This window comes from Squalius cephalus (assembly GCF_949319135.1).
Source record: "Squalius cephalus genome assembly, chromosome: 24".
Taxonomy (NCBI): Eukaryota; Metazoa; Chordata; class Actinopteri; order Cypriniformes; family Leuciscidae; genus Squalius; species Squalius cephalus.
The window spans coordinates 24860073-24882217 of record NC_137145.1 but is presented as its reverse complement, the minus strand read 5'-3'; the positions used below and the strand labels follow the sequence as shown (position 1 = coordinate 24882217).

The following is a 22145-nucleotide window of genomic DNA, read 5'->3' as shown; positions in this document are numbered from 1 at the left end:
TTTAAAAGAATGTTGTTCTTCTAAATGACCCGCCTCAAATGGTTGTAATAGAATTTACATTATAACAGTAAAAAAAAATATATACTCATTGTTTATTGACCCATTGTTCAACTGAGGCATTTCATGGAGTCTTTACAGATTTTTAAAAACAGAAAGTGCTACACAGAGAAAACAGTTCTCACAGCTTGCTTTTATCTTGTTGAACTTCAAAAGAATTTCAAGAGTGTTTCACAGCGTGGGAGTTGTTAGACCTTCCATATCTTATAATCAAACTTACTTTGCACACACTTTACTGCTGTTTAATTCCCAGTTTGAGCAGAGGGCACACCCAAGGCATGTGCCATACTGCAGGGAACAGGAAATGAGTGCTGGCACTTATACCTTGCTCAGAATGAGATGTTTCCTCTGGGAAGCTGCATTCTGTTGTCAATTTAGATGCAAGCAGGTGGCTTTTGTTCAGAATCTTTCTGAAACTGTTAATTAATCAGAGCAAAAATGTTGACAAGAGACAGTCTTATAGAATATATGATCATGATAGAGGTGGGTGAATAATGAAAGGGTGTTTAAGTTATGTTTGTAAGGAATTTATCACTTATTTAAGAATATGCAAATCCGCACATGGGCGTATATGTTTTTGCATAGGCTACACGTTAGATGACATCACAGTACTTTTCCATTAGATATTTGATATTGCATAATCATAATCAGATATTTGCCTATGCATAATCAAACGTCACCAAAAGTGCCTGTCCTCTTTCACTCTTTTCTTCAAATTATGTGGCCAGTTTTCATCAGAAATCTGGGCTGTTCTCATTCCATTCCAGACACTCTACTAAATACATTGATCAGTTATATTTCATTGAATAGTGTGGTAGAATCTATCGAATAAACAGGACTACGCCCTTGTGATTAGCAAATTTCAGGATGTAAACAATGGAAGTTTTATAGATTTTTTTATCAGTTTGCTTGTATTTGGATAAATATTTAATAATAATAATAATAATAGTATTAATAATAACAATTTGTTACATTTATATAAAGCTTTTCTCGGCACTCATAGTGCTTTACATGTGGAAGGGGGGAATCTCCTCAAGCACCACCAATGTGCAGCATCCACCTGGATGATGATGCAACGGCAGACATATTGTGCCAGAACACCCAACACACACCAGCTTATTGGTGGAGAGGAGACAGAGTGATGAAGCCAATCAGTATATATATATATATATATATATATATATATATATATATATATATATATATATATATATATATATTAGGGATGCAACAATACAGTTAGCCCACGGTTCAATACATACCTCGGTTTTTTAACCACGGTTTTCGGTTCGGTTCGGTTCTGACACATAATAGTGTTTTTTTGTTATTCTGTGCTTAGGCAATAGGAACAGTAAGAGGTTAAGGAGAAAAAAATAAAAACGATTTATTGCAATACTCCTTTATTTTACTTAAAAGCTAAGCAAAGTCCACTAGTTCTTAGTGTATTGTATAATATACAATTAACACTGACATCTCTTTACCTCAGAGCGTCCGTTAACTGAATGTCACCTGAAAATCCGATAACATCAGCAATTTTCATTCAAGCAGCTGATTTCTGTGAATGAATGTAAAACTATGTATATTGCAGCACAGGGTGAAGTCAGTATATACATTAACGACGATTTGAGACAAATAAATGTACATTTAATGTAAAACTATATAGATGGCATTCTGTGGCGCGGCAGGATTTTGAACACGGTCCTGAGCCGAAAGGCGCCGACGGTGTGTGTAGCGCTACGTACACTCATAGAGAATAATGTTTTCGAATTTAAAAGACGTGGCGCTGCGCGTCCGGTGTGCGACCTCTTTAAATTGACCATTTCAAATAAACATATTTGTGCCTTCAGACAGTGATATTGGGTGATGGCGCCGCAGATGTGCAGTCATGTTGGAAGTGTCTCCGTTTGAGTAGGCTACACGTGTAAAACAATGCTTGCACACAGTTATTTTTATTGTTTACCGTTTTTTCTTCCTCGGCACTATACTCAACTAGCCTGGGTTTCCCCATACTGCCTTGAGCAGCGCGATTTTATTCACGCTGCAAGGTAGTCTGGATACCATGGACTAATTTTTCCCCTGAAATAGGGAACCAATCACAGAACGGGGAGGGAGCAGGAAGACGATGACGAAGTATATGCGACACACCGAAGCAGTTTGTTTATCTATGGATCCAACATGACAGACGTAAAAATATATGCATATTTTTAGGAACACATCTACAAAAATATGCCTGTATTTCAAGTTGATAAAATAATTTAAAATCCACATCAGTTTATTTGTGCCGACGCGCCACGCCCTCCCAGGATCTATAACGTTAACCTAGGCTACCGTACTTCCACTTTTAAAAATGCATCACAACCGCGCGCGCGCGTTCTGCTTGCAGTCGTCAAGATGGATGCTGAGGAGTTGAAGAAAAGAATAGCTAGTGGAGATTGTAAAGTTGTCGACTATACGTCATCAAAAATCAAGTCTAGTGTGTGGGAGAAATTTGGAGTTATCTGAAGAAAATATTGTGAAAGGCTTTGCTGCAAACATTTTCGTGTTGGATAGCCGCAAATGTGGAACTTCATCCCTGAGGAAGCACGCAGATAACTGGTAACAAAGCCGTTCTATCGAACGGTATTTTTCATATTTAACACTGTTAAGTATGTGTGGTGTGCAGGGTGTGTTTGAACCCAAAATTGTCAGATGTAGGCTAGACGAAATTGTGTGGCATATAGGCCTAGTGTTGTAGCCGCGTCTGTTCGATTTGTGTGGTAACGTTAGCCATGTTCTTCATGTATCGGCCTTTTGACAGCTTCGGCCCCCTAAATTTAGAGCATATTGAATATTTACTCGCGGGGAATTTCCTTATCAGCTTGTAGACTTACAGGCACACACAAACAGTCAATTCGGAGAGAAATAAAACGCACATAAATTATTTAAACGTAAAACCGAAAAAACCGCAATTCACAAGCGCGTATTGAACCGTGGATGTCGTACCGAACGGTTCAATATTATATTGAAAATTGTGGCATCCCTAATATATATATATATATATATATATATATATATATATATATATATATACAGTGAGGAAAATAAGTATTTGAACACCCTGCTATTTTGCAAGTTCTCCCACTTAGAAATCATGGAGGGGTCTGAAATTGTCATCGTAGGTGCATGTCCACTGTGAGAGACATAATCTAAAAAAAAAAAATCCAGAAATCACAATGTATGATTTTTTAACTATTTATTTGTATGATACAGCTGCAAATAAGTATTTGAACACCTGAGAAAATCAATGTTAATATTTGGTACAGTAGCCTTTGTTTGCAATTACAGAGGTCAAACGTTTCCTGTAGTTTTTCACCAGGTTTGCACACACTGCAGGAGGGATTTTGGCCCACTCCTCCACACAGATCTTCTCTAGATCAGTCAGGTTTCTGGGCTGTCGCTGAGAAACACGGAGTTTGAGCTCCCTCCAAAGATTCTCTATTGGGTTTAGGTCTGGAGACTGGCTAGGCCACGCCAGAACCTTGATATGCTTCTTACAGAGCCACTCCTTGGTTATCCTGGCTGTGTGCTTCGGGTCATTGTCATGTTGGAAGACCCAGCCTCGACCCATCTTCAATGCTCTAACTGAGGGAAGGAGGTTGTTCCCCAAAATCTCGCAATACATGGCCCCGGTCATCCTCTCCTTAATACAGTGCAGTCGCCCTTTCCCATGTGCAGAAAAACACCCCCAAAGCATGATGCTACCACCCCCATGCTTCACAGTAGGGAGGGTGTTCTTGGGATGGTACTCATCATTCTTCTTCCTCCAAACACGTTTAGTGGAATTATGACCAAAAAGTTCTATTTTGGTCTCATCTGACCACATGACTTTCTCCCATGACTCCTCTGAATCATCCAAATGGTCATTGGCAAACTTAAGACGGGCCTTGGCATGTGCTGGTTTAAGCAGGGGAACCTTCCGTGCCATGCATGATTTCAAACCATGACGTCTTAGTGTATTATCAACAGTGACCTTGGAAACGGTGGTCCCAGCTCTTTTCAGGTCATTGACCAGCTCCTCCCGTGTAGTTCTGGGCTGATTTCTCACCTTTCTTAGGATCATTGAGACCCCACGAGGTGAGATCTTGCATGGAGCCCCAGTCCGAGGGAGATTGACAGTCATGTTTAGCTTCTTCCATTTTCTAATGATTGCTCCAACAGTGGACCTTTTTTCACCAAGCTGCTTGGCAATTTCCCCGTAGCCCTTTCCAGCCTTGTGGAGGTGTACAATTTTGTCTCTAGTGTCTTTGGACAGCTCTTTGGTCTTGGCCATGTTAGTAGTTGGATTCTTACTGATTGTATGGGGTGGACAGGTGTCTTTATGCAGCTAACGACCTCAAACAGGTGCATCTAATTTAGGATAATAAATGAAGTGGAGGTGGACATTCTAAAGGCAGACTAACAGGTCTTTAAGGGTCAGAATTCTAGCTGATAGGCAGGTGTTCAAATACTTATTTGCAGCTGTATCATACAAATAAATAGTTAAAAAATCATATATTGTGATTTCTGGATTTTTTTTTTAGATTATGTCTCTCACAGTGGACATGCACCTACGATGACAATTTCAGACCCCTCCATGATTTCCAAGTGGGAGAACTTGCAAAATAGCAGGGTGTTCAAATACTTATTTTCCTCACTATATATATATATATATATATATATATATATATATATATATATATATATATATATATATATATATATATATACGGGGATGATTAGGAGGCCATGAAGATGGACAGAGGCCAATGGGCAAATTTGGCCAGGATGCCAGGATTAAATCCCTACTATTTTTTCAAAGGGCATCCTGGGATTTTTAATGACCACAGCGAGTCAGGACCTTACTATGGACAATGTATACTGGACTTTTCCCATGGAAAAAAAGGTCAATGTCACCATTATTCTGGCAGACATTACATTCCCACAACAGAATAAAGGTAAGGCAAAACTGTCACAAAGTTATCGATTGTATGCTGCTTGTACTAAGACGAATCTGCAGTCTCATATCTTTCAAACAATGCATTGGTTGACCTTATTACTTGACAAAATGCTATTGTAAACAAGCGATCAATGTAAGCATTATCAAACACGGGGCCGCCAGCCATCTTTTTGTGCAAAGTGGTTACATTTGGCTCAAGGCTCTGTTGGGTGTAAGAAAGGTTATCCTGTGCCCATTCGTTGTGGCTGTATAAGCCACAATTGTACAACTGCCTTTTTCAATTGTGGAACAAATAATGTTTCCCTTTTTGTGAGGAGTTGGTAAGGAAGTTTGGTGGGTGAAGCCATTAAGTTGATAGGATGTTAGGTAGGAAGGTTGGTGCATTCAGTACAATAGAGTATGTCAGTTGATAGGTGGATTGTTAACTTTTGGTAGGTAGGTTAGATTGTTGGGTTAGGAAAGGAAAATGTGGGAGAGGGGTAGGATAGATGGGCAGTATAGGGCAGAGAGGTAGGTGGGTGCTTTTATGTGGAGTAGGTAGTTCAGTGGGCAGGGTAGGTAAACATGTGCATGGGCAGGGTAGGTAAACATGTGCATGGGTGGGGGATTAGATTAGGTTAGGCTATGTAAGGTTGGTATGTGGGTGAGTGGATAGGGTGGGTAGAAAGTAAGAGGAGGTAGAGCAGGTAGTTTATTTAGTGGTTGGGGTTTGTGTGAAGCAGGTAGATAGGTCAGTGGGTAGGGTAAATAGGTCGGTGGGTAGGTATGTGTATAGAGGCTTTCGCCCCGAAGGAACCTTTTCATAGTTCCTAGAACTATTGACAGGAGTACCCGTTTTTTGGCGTGTTCGCACTGCAGGAACTAGGAATGATTTTAGTTCTAGGATCTCCTTTTGGGGGAACTGATTTATCTCCTATTTCAGAGTCGGGTCTAAACCTGCACTATAGGAACTACCAGTGACGTTAGTGTTCGCTGATCGGCCAAACGCACGTGAAACACCAGCATCCGCCATTTAAAAAAAAAGCTGTGTAAACACACAGATTATAGCCTATATATTTACTCCACAAACTAACTCTAAGAACATGGAAAACAGTGATAGATGGGCCTCTTAACCTTTACGCTAAGGAGAAAATCCAACGCAACTTTGAGGGGACCAAGCCAAACACGATTATGTATTTCTGCTCAGCTAGCAACACTGGACATCAACCACACGGCATACGCTAATAACTTTTTATTACTGTCTACTTTCTATGCATAACAGTTCTATCTACAGTAATAACGTATTAAGACAGGACTGTTAGATAGATCTTAACTAATGAACACGGAGAATGCGAGCACTGTGAGCTCAGGCTCTGGCGTTCTCAGCGGCATCAAAATAAAGGTCTGCCGCGCCGTCAGAATAAAAGTCACAACAACAAGCGTGGCCTACTTCACTTCAGAGTTCCTACTGGCAGTGCGAATGCAACCAGGAAAATGTTCCTAAGGGAACAATTAGTTATCGGGGAACCACCCTGGTGGCTAGTTCCTAGAACTACCCGGTGTGAAAGCCCCTTATGTGTAGGGTAGGTATGTTGGCAGGTAGGGTAGGTGGTGGGGGAATAAGCTTAGGTTTATGCAGGGTAGGCACGCTAGGTGGGTCAGTTGGTAAGGTAGATAAAAAGGTGGGTACATAGGAGTTATTGGATGGGTTGGTAAGTTTATGTTTGCTAGGTAGTAATATGTTTTTTGGCTGGGTTTTCATCTTTGGCTTGCTCACTGGGGAAATTGTAAGGGTCTGTTACCCGTGAAGCTGACTGAAAAGTCTTTTGAAAAGCACTAAACAAATAAAAAAGTTAATGCCTTTAGGAAATGAAATAGGTTTGATTCAAGACAGAATCCAAAAAAATCTGTACTGGAAATGTCATATAGTAATAAAAAAAAAATAATAATAACGTCATCAGCTTTGGATTTGCTGTAGTATGTTTATTTGCATTTCCTAGATGTTCAGCTGTGACAGGTGCTTGAGGAATCTGAACCTTCCACTAAATACAGTATAAACACACACACATACAGAACCCCAACCTGAGTGTGTTTGCATGCATGTGTGTGGGCTGTCTTTTGAAGTTAAGCCTTCACAGATAAACAGCTTCACCAGGTTTTCAGCGTGATGAGCTCACTCAATGTGGGACACGCTCCATGTTGACGCCAGTGGATGGAAAAAAGCGAGCGCCCACCTTTTAGGATTCCAATCGAGCCAAGATCAATAGTGATGTGTTATTCTGCAATAAAACAGGCTCATCCGAAAGAAGCTCTTGTGTTTTGTCATCTTTGTTTTCTTTCATCTAGCCTGGGTACTTGTGCGTGGGTTATGAGGGGCTGAGTTCTTGTTGTTTGTTTGAAGAAAAAAGAGGGCATAAGTCCATTGGAGCCGATGTTTCTCTGTTAAGAATGTACAGACCCTCTTAAAGCAGTTGCTAATCTGACATGGTTCATCTTGGTGGCACACGGGGTGTGTTATGTAATGTTTAAAGCTCAGCTACTGTTTTCGAGCCTGTCCTGAAAACACTCTGATGGTCTGAGTGGATGCAGATGTTTTTGGTGGAGGTTTTGCAGATGGTTGTCGATTTCTTTTTGTTTCATTTTACACTAGCTTTTCTGCTACATCTTCTACAATGCATTATTCTATTAATCTTTTCACTACCACAATTCCCCAGTACAATCACAACTCCAATTCCAAGGTATCCAGAAATCTACAGATGCCACGGCCTGTATTGACATTGTCTACTTCAGCTATAAATAACAACGCTTTTATGTTACTAGGGAATAAGGTTATGACTGAGGAAATGAACCACAAAAAAAAAAAATGTAAATTACTTATTGATTTTCTTGCTTTTCAGACCCACATCCATCTTAGGTTTGAAAATATGTTTGACAGTAACCATATTCCCACTGAATAACATGGAAAAGCTTTGCTAAAATATAACGATAGTCTGGAACGGGTAAGTATTTAGCAATATGTTCTCTTTCTTTTTCCCTTTTCTTCCTGCATCTGTCTTTCTCTTGAGAACATGCAGACAGTATGGAAAGAATGGGGAAAATTTGATTAGAGAGGAAATCCTGGAGAAAGAAGCTTGTAAATTACAGCTAAAGTTCAGCAATCCTTCCTCCCAAAGGATGAGAAAAGCTGCTAAACGGCATAAATCTGCTGCAGAGAACTTCAGCACGTCACATCTCTATAATTCTCTTTCCTTTTCCTCTCACTTCTGCTTAATGTAAAGCCCTGGATAATTGATCAGCATGGACAATTTCAGCAGCAATTCTGATAATGAAATGTGCTCCATGTATACAGAAACTTAATTTTTTTTGTGTGTAGGATCATAGCAACAAAAAATAACAAATATACATAATTTAGCAAATTCAAACTGTTACAATATTTGTCTTCTGTAAACATATTTTTTTAATAATATAAGTTTTCGGTTCACTTTATTTTGATGGTCCTTTTAACACATTCTGTTGACTATAAGTAACGTTGCACCAACATGCGACTAACTCTCATTAGAGCATTAGTAGAGTATTAGTAGACTGGTAGGGTTCGAGTTAGAATAAGTTGACATGTAGTTTCAAAGTTACTCATAGTCAGTATAATGTCTGTTGAGGAGCGTCAAAATAAAGAGTTAGCAGATATTAAGCAGACAGTCTACTAATACTCTAATCAGAGTTAGTTGACATGTAGAAAGTTACTTATAGTCAACAGCAAGTTCAGAAGAGACCATCAAAATAAAGTGTTACCAAGTTTTCTTTCACATTATGATGCACAATTTACACAATTTATAGTCAAAATAGGTTTTTTTCCTTTTTATTGAGGACGTTCTGCAGAGGGAAGTCTAGGACTGTAAAACCATTAAAAACAGAAGCAAATTTTTGCCTTTCATGCTGGTGAGTCTCGTCTAGGTTTGTCTTGCAGAGCTTTGCTCTCCCGCTCTGATGTAATTATTGTATTCTACATTTGGCTGACCCGTTCTCCACAATCCCAGAGGATGCCAATGGTAAACAAAATATCAATCACATACAATAAAGCTGGCAGGGAAAAGGAGTTCAGCCCTAACAAAATACAAATAAGAACTCTTAAAGAAATTGACCAAAAACTTTTTTGGCCAAAGCAATGATCAGAACATGGTAATTCAGAGTTTTTTAATGGGGGTGTGTAGTTGAAAGCAATTTTCTTTTCCTGTCCCTTAGGGGGAAGAGGAAAGTCATTTTTCATGTTTTGCTAATGACACAGAATCTGCCTAATAGTCAAAATTTTAGTTGAGCACAAATATGCAAGCATGAGAGTAATTCAAACTGGGTATGGAACTACTTTGATCATTTGGAAGATATAAGGTTAGCCAGGCATTTGGTTTTCACATCTTTGAAATGCATGAATTGTGGCACAATTAAAATGCTGCATTTGCATGCTATTCTATCGTAAGAACCACCAAATTTATCAAACTATATTGATAACTATATTATCATCCACATCAATGTACAATAACATTTCAAGTTTTGTCGTCTGCCACTTTAAATTCTCACGTTCTTTAAAATGTCTTGTGGATTCTGATTGGCTGTCATTGTTTTTTTCGTTCCTCAGCTGGAAAAACATCGCTCTGAATGTGATATCGTTCCTCTGTGCTGTTTTCATTATAGCTGTGTGTGGACTTCACTACTTTCATAGGATCAGAACAATTAATCAAACTTTATAATTATGGTTATTACAGTTATTGTCTTTGACATGAATGGGCCTTAATTGTGTTTCTTTGACTTTCACACAATATGCTTTCATTGTCTGGAAATACCAAGTCAGATGTTCTTCAAAATATCCCTGTTTGTGTTTCATGGAAGAAAGAAAGGTTTGGCACAAGGGCGAATGAATGACAATTATCTTTGGAATTCCAGAAAATAACTTCTTATCACTTTTTGGTGATCCCTTGTTATCTTCCCCAGGTTTCACGCCACACAAGCATTGTGGGAACTAGTTTAATGCTTTTGTTTGCCTCTGCTTGCAGTAAGATCATAAAAGTTTAATAGTTACGGCATCGTGAGCACTCAAGCAAAGAAGAGATGGCCTCGACATACAGTGTGTCTTCTCTCAAACCTCCTCCCTGACAACCACCGCAAAGCAGCCCAACACGAGCATGCTATCTCTGACAACGGCACAGCTCGCTTACCCTCGCATACTTTGTGGTCCTGCCTGAACCCTCAGCGTTGCTTACTGTAGACCCAGCACTTTATCCTGCAGGAAAGCAGCTTTTTCCCAGGGCAGACAAAACATGCCACTTTAATGGCTTTCTCTTGTTTCTTACAGCTAAATGGAGACGGAACACAAGCAACAGAAAATCAACAGCAGGGAAAAGGATGATGCAAGTATTGAACTTTACAAGAGGTTACTTTCTGGTGAATATGTTTTTTATGCCCTTATACTTTTTATGAAAATGCTCATTAGGCTGGCATTACTTTAGGTGTTATGTTATGCTTCAGTGAAGGCCAACACAGTTTTTTTTTTTTTTTTTTTTTTTTACATTTTTAATAGAAAATTTCTTGGTAGGTAGTCATTAGTTTTTTGTGCAATGGCAAACTGTTGGATTTGACCTACCAGTGATTTCAATTCATGGATACATTTGGTGAATGTAAGACATTTGGGTTAGACAACTTTCAGGAGCAAATGAAAGACCAAATTTAAGTAGCAAACACACTCACAAAAGTTTAGTATTAGTTTAGTAACTTTGCTATGCTTATGCATCATATTTCCTGCCAATAATGCTACAGAGGACTGTATTAATCATACTGAGTGTTTCAAGACAGCTTTATGAAAGTATGATAGATGAGTTCATTATTTATTCCAAAATCATGGGGTTTCATATACTCAGTCATTACACAATTTACAATCTAGCACACTATGTAAAAAAGACATCTAGAAAATCTGGTCACATTTAAGAAATGTAGTTGTGGATCTTGTTAAAGGTATTTGAATTCTTGAAGATTCTTTACTTTTACAAAATTAACTGAAACTGTCTGCAGTTTTGGTGCTCTTTAACTCTTTCCCCACCATCAGTTTTTTTTTTTTTTTTTTTTTTTTTTTTTTTTTTTACGTTGCCAGTCAGCGCCAGCATTTTTGATAATTTTCACAGAATATTTCGTTGCATGAATATCTGAACATGCAATATATCAAAAGAAAAAAACAGAGATCAAACAAAGCAACAAAAAAACTGCTATTCTAGCTTAATATAATCTTTTTTTATCAACACTTCAATGTGGGTTCATTTCATAAAAAAAAGCAATATTTTGAGCAAAAAGCAGAGAAACATATGTTTTTGTCAAAGACTACATCCAGATCAGATTCAGAACGATGATACAAACTCAGATGGAGTAAATCGAGTCCATCAACACCCCCAAAACTTCACAGTCCTATAGCTTGTCCTGGGTCGACATTTCATTCAGTAACATTAGGCAGTTTTAATGTTGATGATCGCGTTATTTTACATATGCATTTGCCTACATATGCTATCACTTGTTTCCGCTGCTTCTTCACATCTTTTAATCAGGAGATTTATTACTCTTTCAGAAGATGTGTCATAGTAGCCCCTACCATATAACAGTGAAAACGTGGAAAGCCGGAAATATCCAGGGAAAGAGTTAATACGGCATGACAGATCACTGTAGCGCCTCAATTCAAGCGGCACCGTGGATCAAGCGCACGTGAACCGATCATCTCATCTCCTCTTTACTAGTTACAGCACAAAATAAACATAACACCAGAAGGTATATTAAAAGATAAAAATGAAAATGAATTTCTGAAATGAATCCTGTTCTCATGTAATCGGCTTGTTGGCTCTTAACGTTACATTTACCTCAAGAAAGCTATAATCTCCATAAACTCATTAGTTAGAAAAATATACCTCCAGAGAAGAGCATTTTACTAAATATATGCACATATATGTAAATCTATGTAACAGCGTCCTCTATTCATTATATTTTTACTTAACCTGTTAGTGATGTCTTCATTATTTAATGTGTTTGAATAAATATGTCATGAAAACAAGTTATTACAGTTTAGAAACAATTCTGTTATTAAAAATATGATATAAAAACTGCCTTATGTGCAATTTAAATATTTGCACAACTCAGTTTTAGCTATTTGGGAGTTTATTATTAAATAAGTTAAATGAATTACTTGATTATTAATTTATAATTTATTTTTGGTTTTTCGGCCAAGTGCATCCTGATGTTTCGGTTTCAGACGAGAATTTTATTTCCGATGCATCCCTAACAAAAAGAAATGTCGCTACTTCATTTTCAATGCAACTTAAAAAGTGTTGGATCTGGCACTAGTGGGTAAGAAGAGATGGCCCACAAAGACTATTCAGAGTCGTGGACAATAATTGATGTTAATGCGCTTGAGACGTTGAGCCATGGTGCTTGTGTGGATGATATCACATCAAGTTGGTGATGTTTACTGATTTCACTCCTTGTCTTTCATTTTTTTTTTCTTGTTTCCAGCTACAGGCCCACACTGAAAGCAGAAATGCTGTGCAGTGCAACAATAACAGACAATAAGAACATATTAATATTTAATATACATTGTAACAATGAGGATTCAACTGTAGGCAGGGACCCCTAGCACAATGGTGAAGAAAGAGATAAAAAAAAAAATTAAAAGCAGTAGCTATCTTGAACCATCCGCTCACAAACAAACCCAGCGTAATTATCAAGGAAATCATAACTTATTTCCTATGGTTTCTCAGTGAAAGTTGACCTACAAACTGTTTTGGTTATGGCAGACCACTAAAGACTGTTTAGAGGAGCTGAAGGAATCCTTGTAAATGGCCAGACCCAATTCTTCCCCTCTAATTCCTGGCAAGCGCTCCTGCCACAGATAGGCAGAGTGTTTGACGTACTTGCGGAGGAAGCCTCTCCCTGCCTGTGGGATTGGGACCATGCCATTCCCATTCAGACACTTAGCTGCAGAACTTATCTTGTTAGCAGAGCCGTCTTGCCCATGACCCAGCCGCTGTGAGAGAGGAAACGCGACCACACGGCCACTAGCCCACCAGACATAAGCTCACAATCTGTTTTTGCGAAGCAAAGCCACACAATGACATATTGTTTACACCTTTGCTTGTTTAAATTAACGGCATCTGCTAAACAGAAAACACCCTGTAGCCCACTCAAAATGTGGTGTGTCACAATGTGCTGACTTTTTAACAGTTTTTGCTTTATCAACAATGCAGTAACACACTGACGTAGTAGTTGGAGTATGTGGTTATGAGATCTGATCACATGAGACACATTTAAGATGTTACTACCAGGTGTAAACGGCAATCTGTCTCGGCTACGCTTGTGTTTAGATCACCTGGAACAGATGTTAGTACGGTACCAGAAGTAAACAGCGGAGACATGTGTGATTAATGTCTTAAAGGGATGGTTTACGTCAAATTGTAAGTTCTGTCATCATTTACTCCCCATTGTTTCTTTCCAAACTAGTTTGAAAGTGATACAGGTTTGGAACGACATGTGGCTAAGTAAACTATCCCTTTAAGATAAGTCTTAATTTGCTCTCCATTTTATCTTAGGAGAAACAATCGAGATTTAGTTCACTCTTTCTTCTTGCAGAGACAGACAGAATAAATGGAAATAAAGTAAAAACTTGCCATAGTTTTTGGCAAGTAAAAACCGCAATCATGCTCAATGAAATGTTGCATTTGTAATGCATGTAAAATGAAATTCCTTATTAATATTTTCATTAATCACGTGATGTCGCTTACATTTCGTTCAGTTATTTTCAGCAGCCGTGGAAGTATGCAGAGGCGGGTGATGAAGTGCATTCCTCATCATGTTCTCATAAGAGGACTCATCTCCACTTTTCCCCTCTTCATTTGACTAATTTGATTAGTCAATGAAATTGCTGTCAGGCGGCGTTACGGGTAGCATCTCGTCACATCATATTGATTGCAACGCTTTGCACATTTGCTACTGCATAGCAGTTTATAATTTAGCTGTGGGGTTATATGGGAGTTGTGAAAAAAAATCTACCAATTCTACCAAGAATCTACCAAAGTCTATCACGTCACCCACGTTTGTTCTAAATGTTCATGCACATCCTATCTGAACACATTTGATGTTTAAAGGGGTCCTATAATACCCTTTTCAACAAGATGTAAAATAAGTCTCCGATGTCCCCAGAGCGTGTATGTAAAGTTTTATCTCAAAATAACCCGTAGATATTTTTTATAGCATGTTAAAATTGTCACTTTTTGAGGGTGAGCAAAAACGCGCTGGTTTTGTGTGTCCCTTTAAATGCAAATGAGCTGCTGCTCCCGGCACAGAGGGCGGAGCTTCAAGAGCTCGTGTGTTAGCAGATTACCTCACAGACACGCACTGAACATTTCAAAAACTTTTAGCCTTTTATGTTCAAACAGGAGTCGGACAAAGATGGAGAGACTCAAGAAGAAGTGACATGTACTGCAACTGGGCATTTCTGAATGGATAGTTGATGAACTTACGTATGTAGCTGATGTGTAGTTAACCATCTTCTAGTCATTGATTAGCATATTCTGTCATGATAATCTATAAATGGTGTTCCCAGAGGCGGGGTTTATGTACATTTTAGGGTTAGGGATGTCACTAACCCATGAAGAAGCTCATTGTAGTCCCTACAACTCGTTTGTTGTAGTCCTTAAAAAACTATTTCTCCCTTTGCTTTGAACTTTGAGCATCATAACTTTGCAGATGTAGTTTATGCTCAAACAGCAACATTACACACTAACTAAAGTTAAAAAAGTTAAATCATAATCAACCACCCCTTTAATATACAGATATTTAATATACAACTTGGAGTGATTGAATGCCCGAATAGGTTTTTGGGGGCCACTCAGAAGTCCTACCCTGACCCTGTTGTATTGTGCACATCTGGACGAGGCTTACTATCTTCTCTCACATCATGTTGTATATCCTCATAAAAAAGATCCAGTATGACAATTTAATCCCATCGACAAATAGATAAGATGTAAAACTTGCACCCCAGTGACTCCCACACAGATAGAAGCAGCTGCTTGCTGAAGAAGACAAGGCTTGGGATCAGGGGCCGGAGGAGAACCAAGGAGCGGTCAGGGTCAAACAATGACGTTTGTTGTTAATAATTAGACTCTTCAAATACACAGTGGAGAGATCCAAACAAGAGGTTATTGGCCTTTATGAGATGACTGGCTAGCAAGTGGCAGACACGACCGCAGTGCTTGTTTACAAAAAGAAGAGTCGGGGTAAACACTGTCCAGGGTTATTCAAAGTTCTGGGAAGGATGTAGTGAATATGAGGAAGAAGAAACCAGGATAAACAGTCACTACTTACGTCCGACACGGAGATTGATCTGGTCGCGGCGCTGGCCGTCGGGGTTCTGGAAGCAGCTGTATAAGCCGTTGCTACTCATGTTCACCTCCATCAGGATGAGCCGCGGTCCTTCTTCTCGGCGACGGGCCTTCACGTCCGTGCCATTCACCTTCCACGTTACAGAAGCGTCGTTGTCCAGCGAGCCGCATTGCATAGTGACATCACTTCCTATCCTTTCATACTGGATCCTGGCACCTGGGGAAACAGAATCATCATGAGGTCATCACGATTGCAATAGAGGTCATCATAATTGCAACACATGGCTTTACATTTACTTTTTCCAAGGAGCACATGCTCCTACGTTGAAGTTAAATAACTATAAGGGAAATGTATCAATATTCAGTTTACATTGGTTTATTGCATTATCAAAATATGAAGGGGAAAAAACCTTAATAGGGGACTCCTAATAGGACTCTTATTTTGAAATGTCTATGTTTTATTGTTGCAGGCTGTTCATTCAAAAAGATGAGGGAGATCAAATATGCACTCTTACAACCATCTACAACATATCACAATATAAACACAAACTAAACATTGCCATACTTAATCTGTATAATGTGCAACAGTGCTGAATTTTTACTTTGAAATGTGTCATATTTAAAGACAATCCTAGCCTTTTGAAGTCTAATAATCACATTAGACTGTATCTTCATTCCTGTTTTTCCATCCCTAAATGTAAGACCTCTTAAAAATGATAATTAAGACGTTTCTTATATCATTTAATATATTTAAGACTTTGGTAACACTTTACGATAAGATTCGTAAGTTAACATAAGTTAACTACATTAACATTAACTAATAATGAACTGCACGTATACAGCATTTATAAATCTTTGCTAATGTTAATTTCAACATTTACTAATGCTTTATTAAAATCTTGTTAACAGTAAATGCTCTGTGAACTAACATGAACTAACAACGAACAGCGGTATTTGTATTAACTAACGATAACAAAGATTGACAAATACAGTGACAAATGGATTGCTCATAGTTAGTTCATGTTAGTTAATACATTAACTAATGTTAACTAGTGAACCTTATTGTAAAGTGTTACCAAGACTTTTTATGATCTTAAATACCATGAAACTGTTTTACTTTTTTAAAGTCCTGCAGACTTTTTTACTTGCACACATGCTCCTAAATATATTTTAAGGTTTGCACATATCTATTTTAGTCTCAAATGTGAACCCAGCAACATGCTTTTAAGACAAATACAGATCATGTTTTTGTATTTTATTGTGCTGATTTCCATTGTCTTTCTATCTACACATGCAATCTTTGACCGTTGTGTTTTCCACTGGTAGACAGGACATGTTGTTTGTGTTCATGTGCGAAAAAAAAAATGTGAGGAGAGTCTCTTGAAAGATTGTGTTTGTCACATTGGATTATATGAGATTGTGAGTGAAAAAAAAAAAAAAAAAAATCTATCAATGCATGTATTTTGGCTAAGAATATCAGACACAGTTGGTGTTTGGTTTGCCTGAGGTGAGAAAATAGCAGGTCTGTTTATTTTTCTACTTAAAATCAGTTAACGGTCATTTCCATGCTTTTCACAAGAAAAGGAAGATGTGGTTGTTTTTCTACGAAATCTTTTTCACACCCTAAGGCAAGTTGTTATGGGCTTCGACATCAAAAGAAAATAAATTTCTTCATGTCGCAACCACAAGTAATGCCCTATAGATGTCCGCTGTCATGCGACAGCTGCAACAATGAAAGAAACATAAGAAAAAAGAAGGTTCAGAATACACAAACAGGCAAACAAACAAAACTCGGAGAAAACATCAATGCTACTCTTTGACTTTCATTACGACGTCGTGACTCCGACAATGCACAGGGGTCGGAAAAAGCAATCTCTCTTTCTTCCACTGACCTGACTAACTACCCCTGTAGCTTAATCCACACGCTCTGGGCAAACCAGATCCATGAATTTTACATTTACTCCGATGTCAAAGCCTGTGATGCAGCAGTGTTGAGAAGAATGAAAAGAGAAAGGCTGTTGCGTTCAAGAGAGGAGGACGGTGACAGCGGGGACTGTTTGCTATAACACAGACGTGCCCATTAGGATTCGTTCAGTAGATAGCGTGACATGCAGTCGCAAATTTGACTGCAAATTTCCTGCTTAGAGAAAACATGTTTCTATCTTTACAGATAATAACTTATAAGCTTATAAGCAATGACAAAATTGTAAATATATTATATTACTATCTTTGATAGCACCAATGCTGCTACAAGGAAACTTTTCCTTGCTAAGCAACCAAAAACTTACAAAAAAAAACAAAAAAACACACATTTAAATCTAAACAGAACACTTTATAATGTCATTTATCATTTTAAAATTACAGAATGGCAGTAGAATAACTTTTTGAATAAGTTAGGCATCACTTTCGTCAGTCTTGAATTCCCCCAGTAACTTGAATGTCTGCTGATTTCATCATCCTGATTACCATTCTATAGATTTTTATTTTTTTTTCAAATTTAAAAAAGGGGTAATTATATTCTCTTCACTTTCAATTAAAATTTAATGTATTGCATGCATTCATAATGTTTTATATTCAATACAACTCCCACATACACATCATTTCTTTGAACCGATTTAATTGTGTCCATTGAACAAACAAGATTATCATTCTCAAACATATGTTAGATATCAAAAGAAGAAAGAAGAATTGCAAGGAGGGTAAATGCTTGAATTCCTGCTGAACTTCTGAAAAGGTCATTTTATAGCTCTGATTTTTGAGAAACCCTCAGAAGACGATGCTTTGTGAGGAATCTCAGTTGTGCAAGCTTGTGAAATATCTCCTCTCTAAATATCTTTAGTATGGGAGTCATTGCTTTGCCCTCTGCCTTGTTCCCTTTGAGGATTCTCATTAAGGGGTTGCCTCTCACTTGTCTGCCCACTTCTTCCAGACTGTGCTATTACGGAGCATCAAATAAATCCATTTCTTGTTTGCTGCCTGCTTATCTGTTGAAGCTGCGGGAGGCAGCGATAGGGCGAGTGAACGGTGGCGCATTGGCACGACACAACAAAGCCCAAGAACAATTCCTCATATCTGCTACCTTTCGATAGCTCAGAATGCCTAATTCCCATTATGCAATTAGCAGGTACTTCTTTCACAGCCTTATCAGATCTTAGGTTTGCTTCATTTTGCCACATGGTGGCATAGAATTGGAAATTCAATGCTACACCATAACCGCATTTTATCTTTAGGATAGAAAATTTGTGCCAAAAACCATCAAGTTTGATTCCAGGAGTTGCCCTTAAACTTTCACTACCCACAATAACAATAACCTCCAAAAACTCCAAACATATTGCTTTAAACAAACCCAACTACACAAGCCAAACAGTTTCCAATACATGCAAGTGAACGTGCAGTTTCAAGGGCAATGAGTTTGAAGGTCCCATAGCAATAGAATGGAAGGGGAAAATATGGCTGGAGTTTAAAGCAGTTGTCAAACTGACACTTAATAATGTAGATGTAAACTGGCTGCAGAGGTTAGCGGAGGCGTCATGTAGAGATGAGAGGAGAGGGACTTTACACCCACATGGAAGTGCTAAAGGTTTATGAGCAGGACATATGCAGTGTTGCTTGTGGAGGGAATTCTAGACTGGCCAATAGAGGACCGGACAGACAACTACAACTCCTGGCTAGATGAGGAACAGCTGTCCTCCTGAAATATGCGGCAAAAGCACAAAGCAGTTAATTGGCTGGGAAAACAGAAGCTGTCTGTGTTAATGAGTGTCCTTTGTGCTCAAACTCTAACAAAGACATTGGAACTTACAATTTATAACTCACTATCTCAGAATATTGTTTTGTGAAAGTTCACAGTGCAAACAAAAACTTCATGCAGGACAGTCCCTACTAAAAACAGTTGTCGAGTTTGGGATGCTGGCGGCCAGTGTGGGATGCTGGTATGCTGCTGTCTCAAGAGGGGTCTTAACTAACTTAACCAGCAAAACTTCACCAACCAGCTGTACCTGCTTCAAACCATCAATAAACCTGCTTGAAAATAGACTTTTATTACCTCTATTTTTCAAAAAGGTCAATGGCTTTCATTGCCTGAGTCTTAAAATTTTCAATTTGATTCCTCCAAATCATGAATATTTCGTTCCATCTTTGGTTTCATGCCATCAGAATGCTTTCAGAGCTGCCAGAGTTTACACAGACTCATCACACTCAAGCCTCCAGGCTGCGGGTGGGCTGGGTAGTACTGCGGCATATGGACGTTTTCCCTCCCTGATATTATATTGTAACACAGAGGGATTTTCACACAAACAAAGGTCATGAAATGCTCCATAGTCTGCAAAGGTCAATGGGATTACAAAAGTATCAGATTGATACTACATGGATCAGACAGCTTCATCATTGGGCTCCTGGGCTTAGACGCTCTACATTGGGAATGTGGGTTTGGCTACTTGATTTATTTTCTTACACTTGTCAGGGGGGATGCTTGCTTACTCCTAGCCACTGGCGCTGTTCCTGCTTCTCTCTCTCCTCCCAGACCTCCTGTGATGCACCACATGCTTCAAAGACTATCTAGTTGAAGACCAACACAAGTTTCGCTTTAGCATGTGACCTACGAAAACCCCTAAATGGGTATATACTAAGTATCCTAACTAAAATGAACGATTATTCAGTCAAATTTTAGAGATGGAACTATTGCTCAAACCATCTTCAAAGCCAATGGTTGATCCACTGCTGGAGCTACGCTCAAAGTCAATGTAAAATCGCTGCTCTACTCCCACCAGTTGAATTGTATACAAAGATCATACATTGATCTTTAATGGATGCATTTTTTGAGAACAAAGCATAAACAGCCCACAATGAATATTGTAATACATACATACAGGGCCACTGATAAGAGGGGGACAGCGTTTTGTTCCAGGTCAAGATTCAGGTCATGTCATTCTATATATACTGTTTATATGCAATGTGAAACTATAAGAACATTATTTAACATTGGTCATATTATTCTGCTCAGTGTCATGTCTAACAATGTCCTTGTCCTATCTCTATAACATCACTATATCTATATTATACAGAGATAGATTTTTTTTTTTTTTACATTGTTATTTGTTACATAATATCTTCACTAGTCAGAAGAAAAAAAGATACTAGGATGTAATGATGTGGGCCTTGCATCGTTCTGATTTTTTTTTTTATTATTTTTTTTTTTTTTTTTTTTTTAAATAATGGCTTATTATTTTCCCAATTCAATGCACAATGGAACTTTTGACAGAAACTCAGTCTCACTTTGTTTCCCCAGACACATGAGCAGCCTTCCAGAGGAGATGAAACAGGATGTACAACTCAACAGCCCCTTGTGATGGAGAGCAGCATGAGGCAACGCTCCAATGCAAATCGGCACCAGAGGAGATTAAAGCACCCCATCCCACTCGCACCCAAAGCCCTAATACACAAAGGCAACCCTGATTGAACTGGATCCTAATCTCAGATATGCACTCCACAGCAATAGCGCACCCCCCCCCCCCCAACCTCATTTGCTAATACATAGTAACATACATCCTTAGCATTCCACATGTGGAGCGGAAATCTAGCTGCTGCTGACAGGCTGTGCAGATATATGGGGCTGCGCTTCATGTGTTCATGTCATTGATTTGGTGCAAGGTTGGGAATTTCAGGAATCATGCAAGTATTAAAAGACGGCCTATCAAGAGCATGGTTATGGCAGCATAAGACTATTGCAGCAATTGGACCATATGTTACTATGGTGGTGTTGATGCTATGCTGTGATTATCGTGATTGCGAAGTATGCACGGAGTTGGTCTAGTCTTACACCGTGTCCCAATCAACCGGGTGTTTCCAGTGTCAAGTCTTCACTGAAAGTATTTATGCAACAGCCAATCAGAACATACTTAATGTTTAATGCTGCGTTTCATGCAAAGTTGATGTGGGATATTTATATTCACCTACTTCCAATCATAAAGGTGTTCCATTGGCCATTATATTGTAAGTGCTGATACTCGAAAGATTATATGTAAGGAAACAAAATAGCAAAGCTATTGTTAGCTTAACAACTGTAAGATTCCCCAGTAGCCAAATTGCAGAGGATCACTGCAAACATTTTGCTGAACAGGCCCAGGAATACATTCTGTGTGCCAAAATGTGAATGATCACTGTGTACCTGAGTGCTGTCATGTTTATGTGTGCAAGATATACCCGCGCATCTGGGAAAAAAACAAAATTGGAGTTGTGAATTTCCTAATCACTTTCCAAGTTGAAAGTCCGAGTTTAAGTGATGTTCTGTTGTATTTTTCCAAGAGGGAAGTTGGAAATTCTGACTTCCACGGCTATCTTTGTTGGGATTTTGGACCAATGAGATTTTGCGCTGACGAGTCACTAAAACCAAGCGTGACAAATTCAGCTTGATGCAGACATAGCTGGAGAAATGTGATTAATTTATTGTTGCTTTATTACATTGTCTCATGTCAGGGCACTCTAATTCAATTCTGTGAAGATCATTGCTTGGAAGAAAAAAGAAATAGGCTAAACACTGCAGTACAACTAAGATTTTCTCAAGATGTGCTTGCCAAAAATGATGCAGTCCAACTCAATAAGCACACTGTAAATTCACAACGTAAAAACATACATACACCAACCAAGGTTTCATTCATATTTGATGGATGACCTTGGGCCAAGATATTCTAGAGTGATATGTTCAATGGTAACAAGCCAAATCAAAAAGCATTCAC

At 38.6% G+C, this 22145-nt stretch overlaps 1 protein-coding gene across 1 annotated transcript in view; it reads right to left on the bottom strand.

The window, feature by feature from the left end:
• cntfr (ciliary neurotrophic factor receptor) overlaps window positions 1–22145 on the bottom strand; it is a 187634-nt gene that overhangs the window by 71291 nt on the left and 94198 nt on the right. The window contains exon 3 of the mRNA XM_079862002.1: window positions 15395–15628. Coding sequence (XP_079718128.1) covers window positions 15395–15628 — 234 coding nt within the window. The remainder of the gene's footprint in view (window positions 1–15394; window positions 15629–22145) is intronic.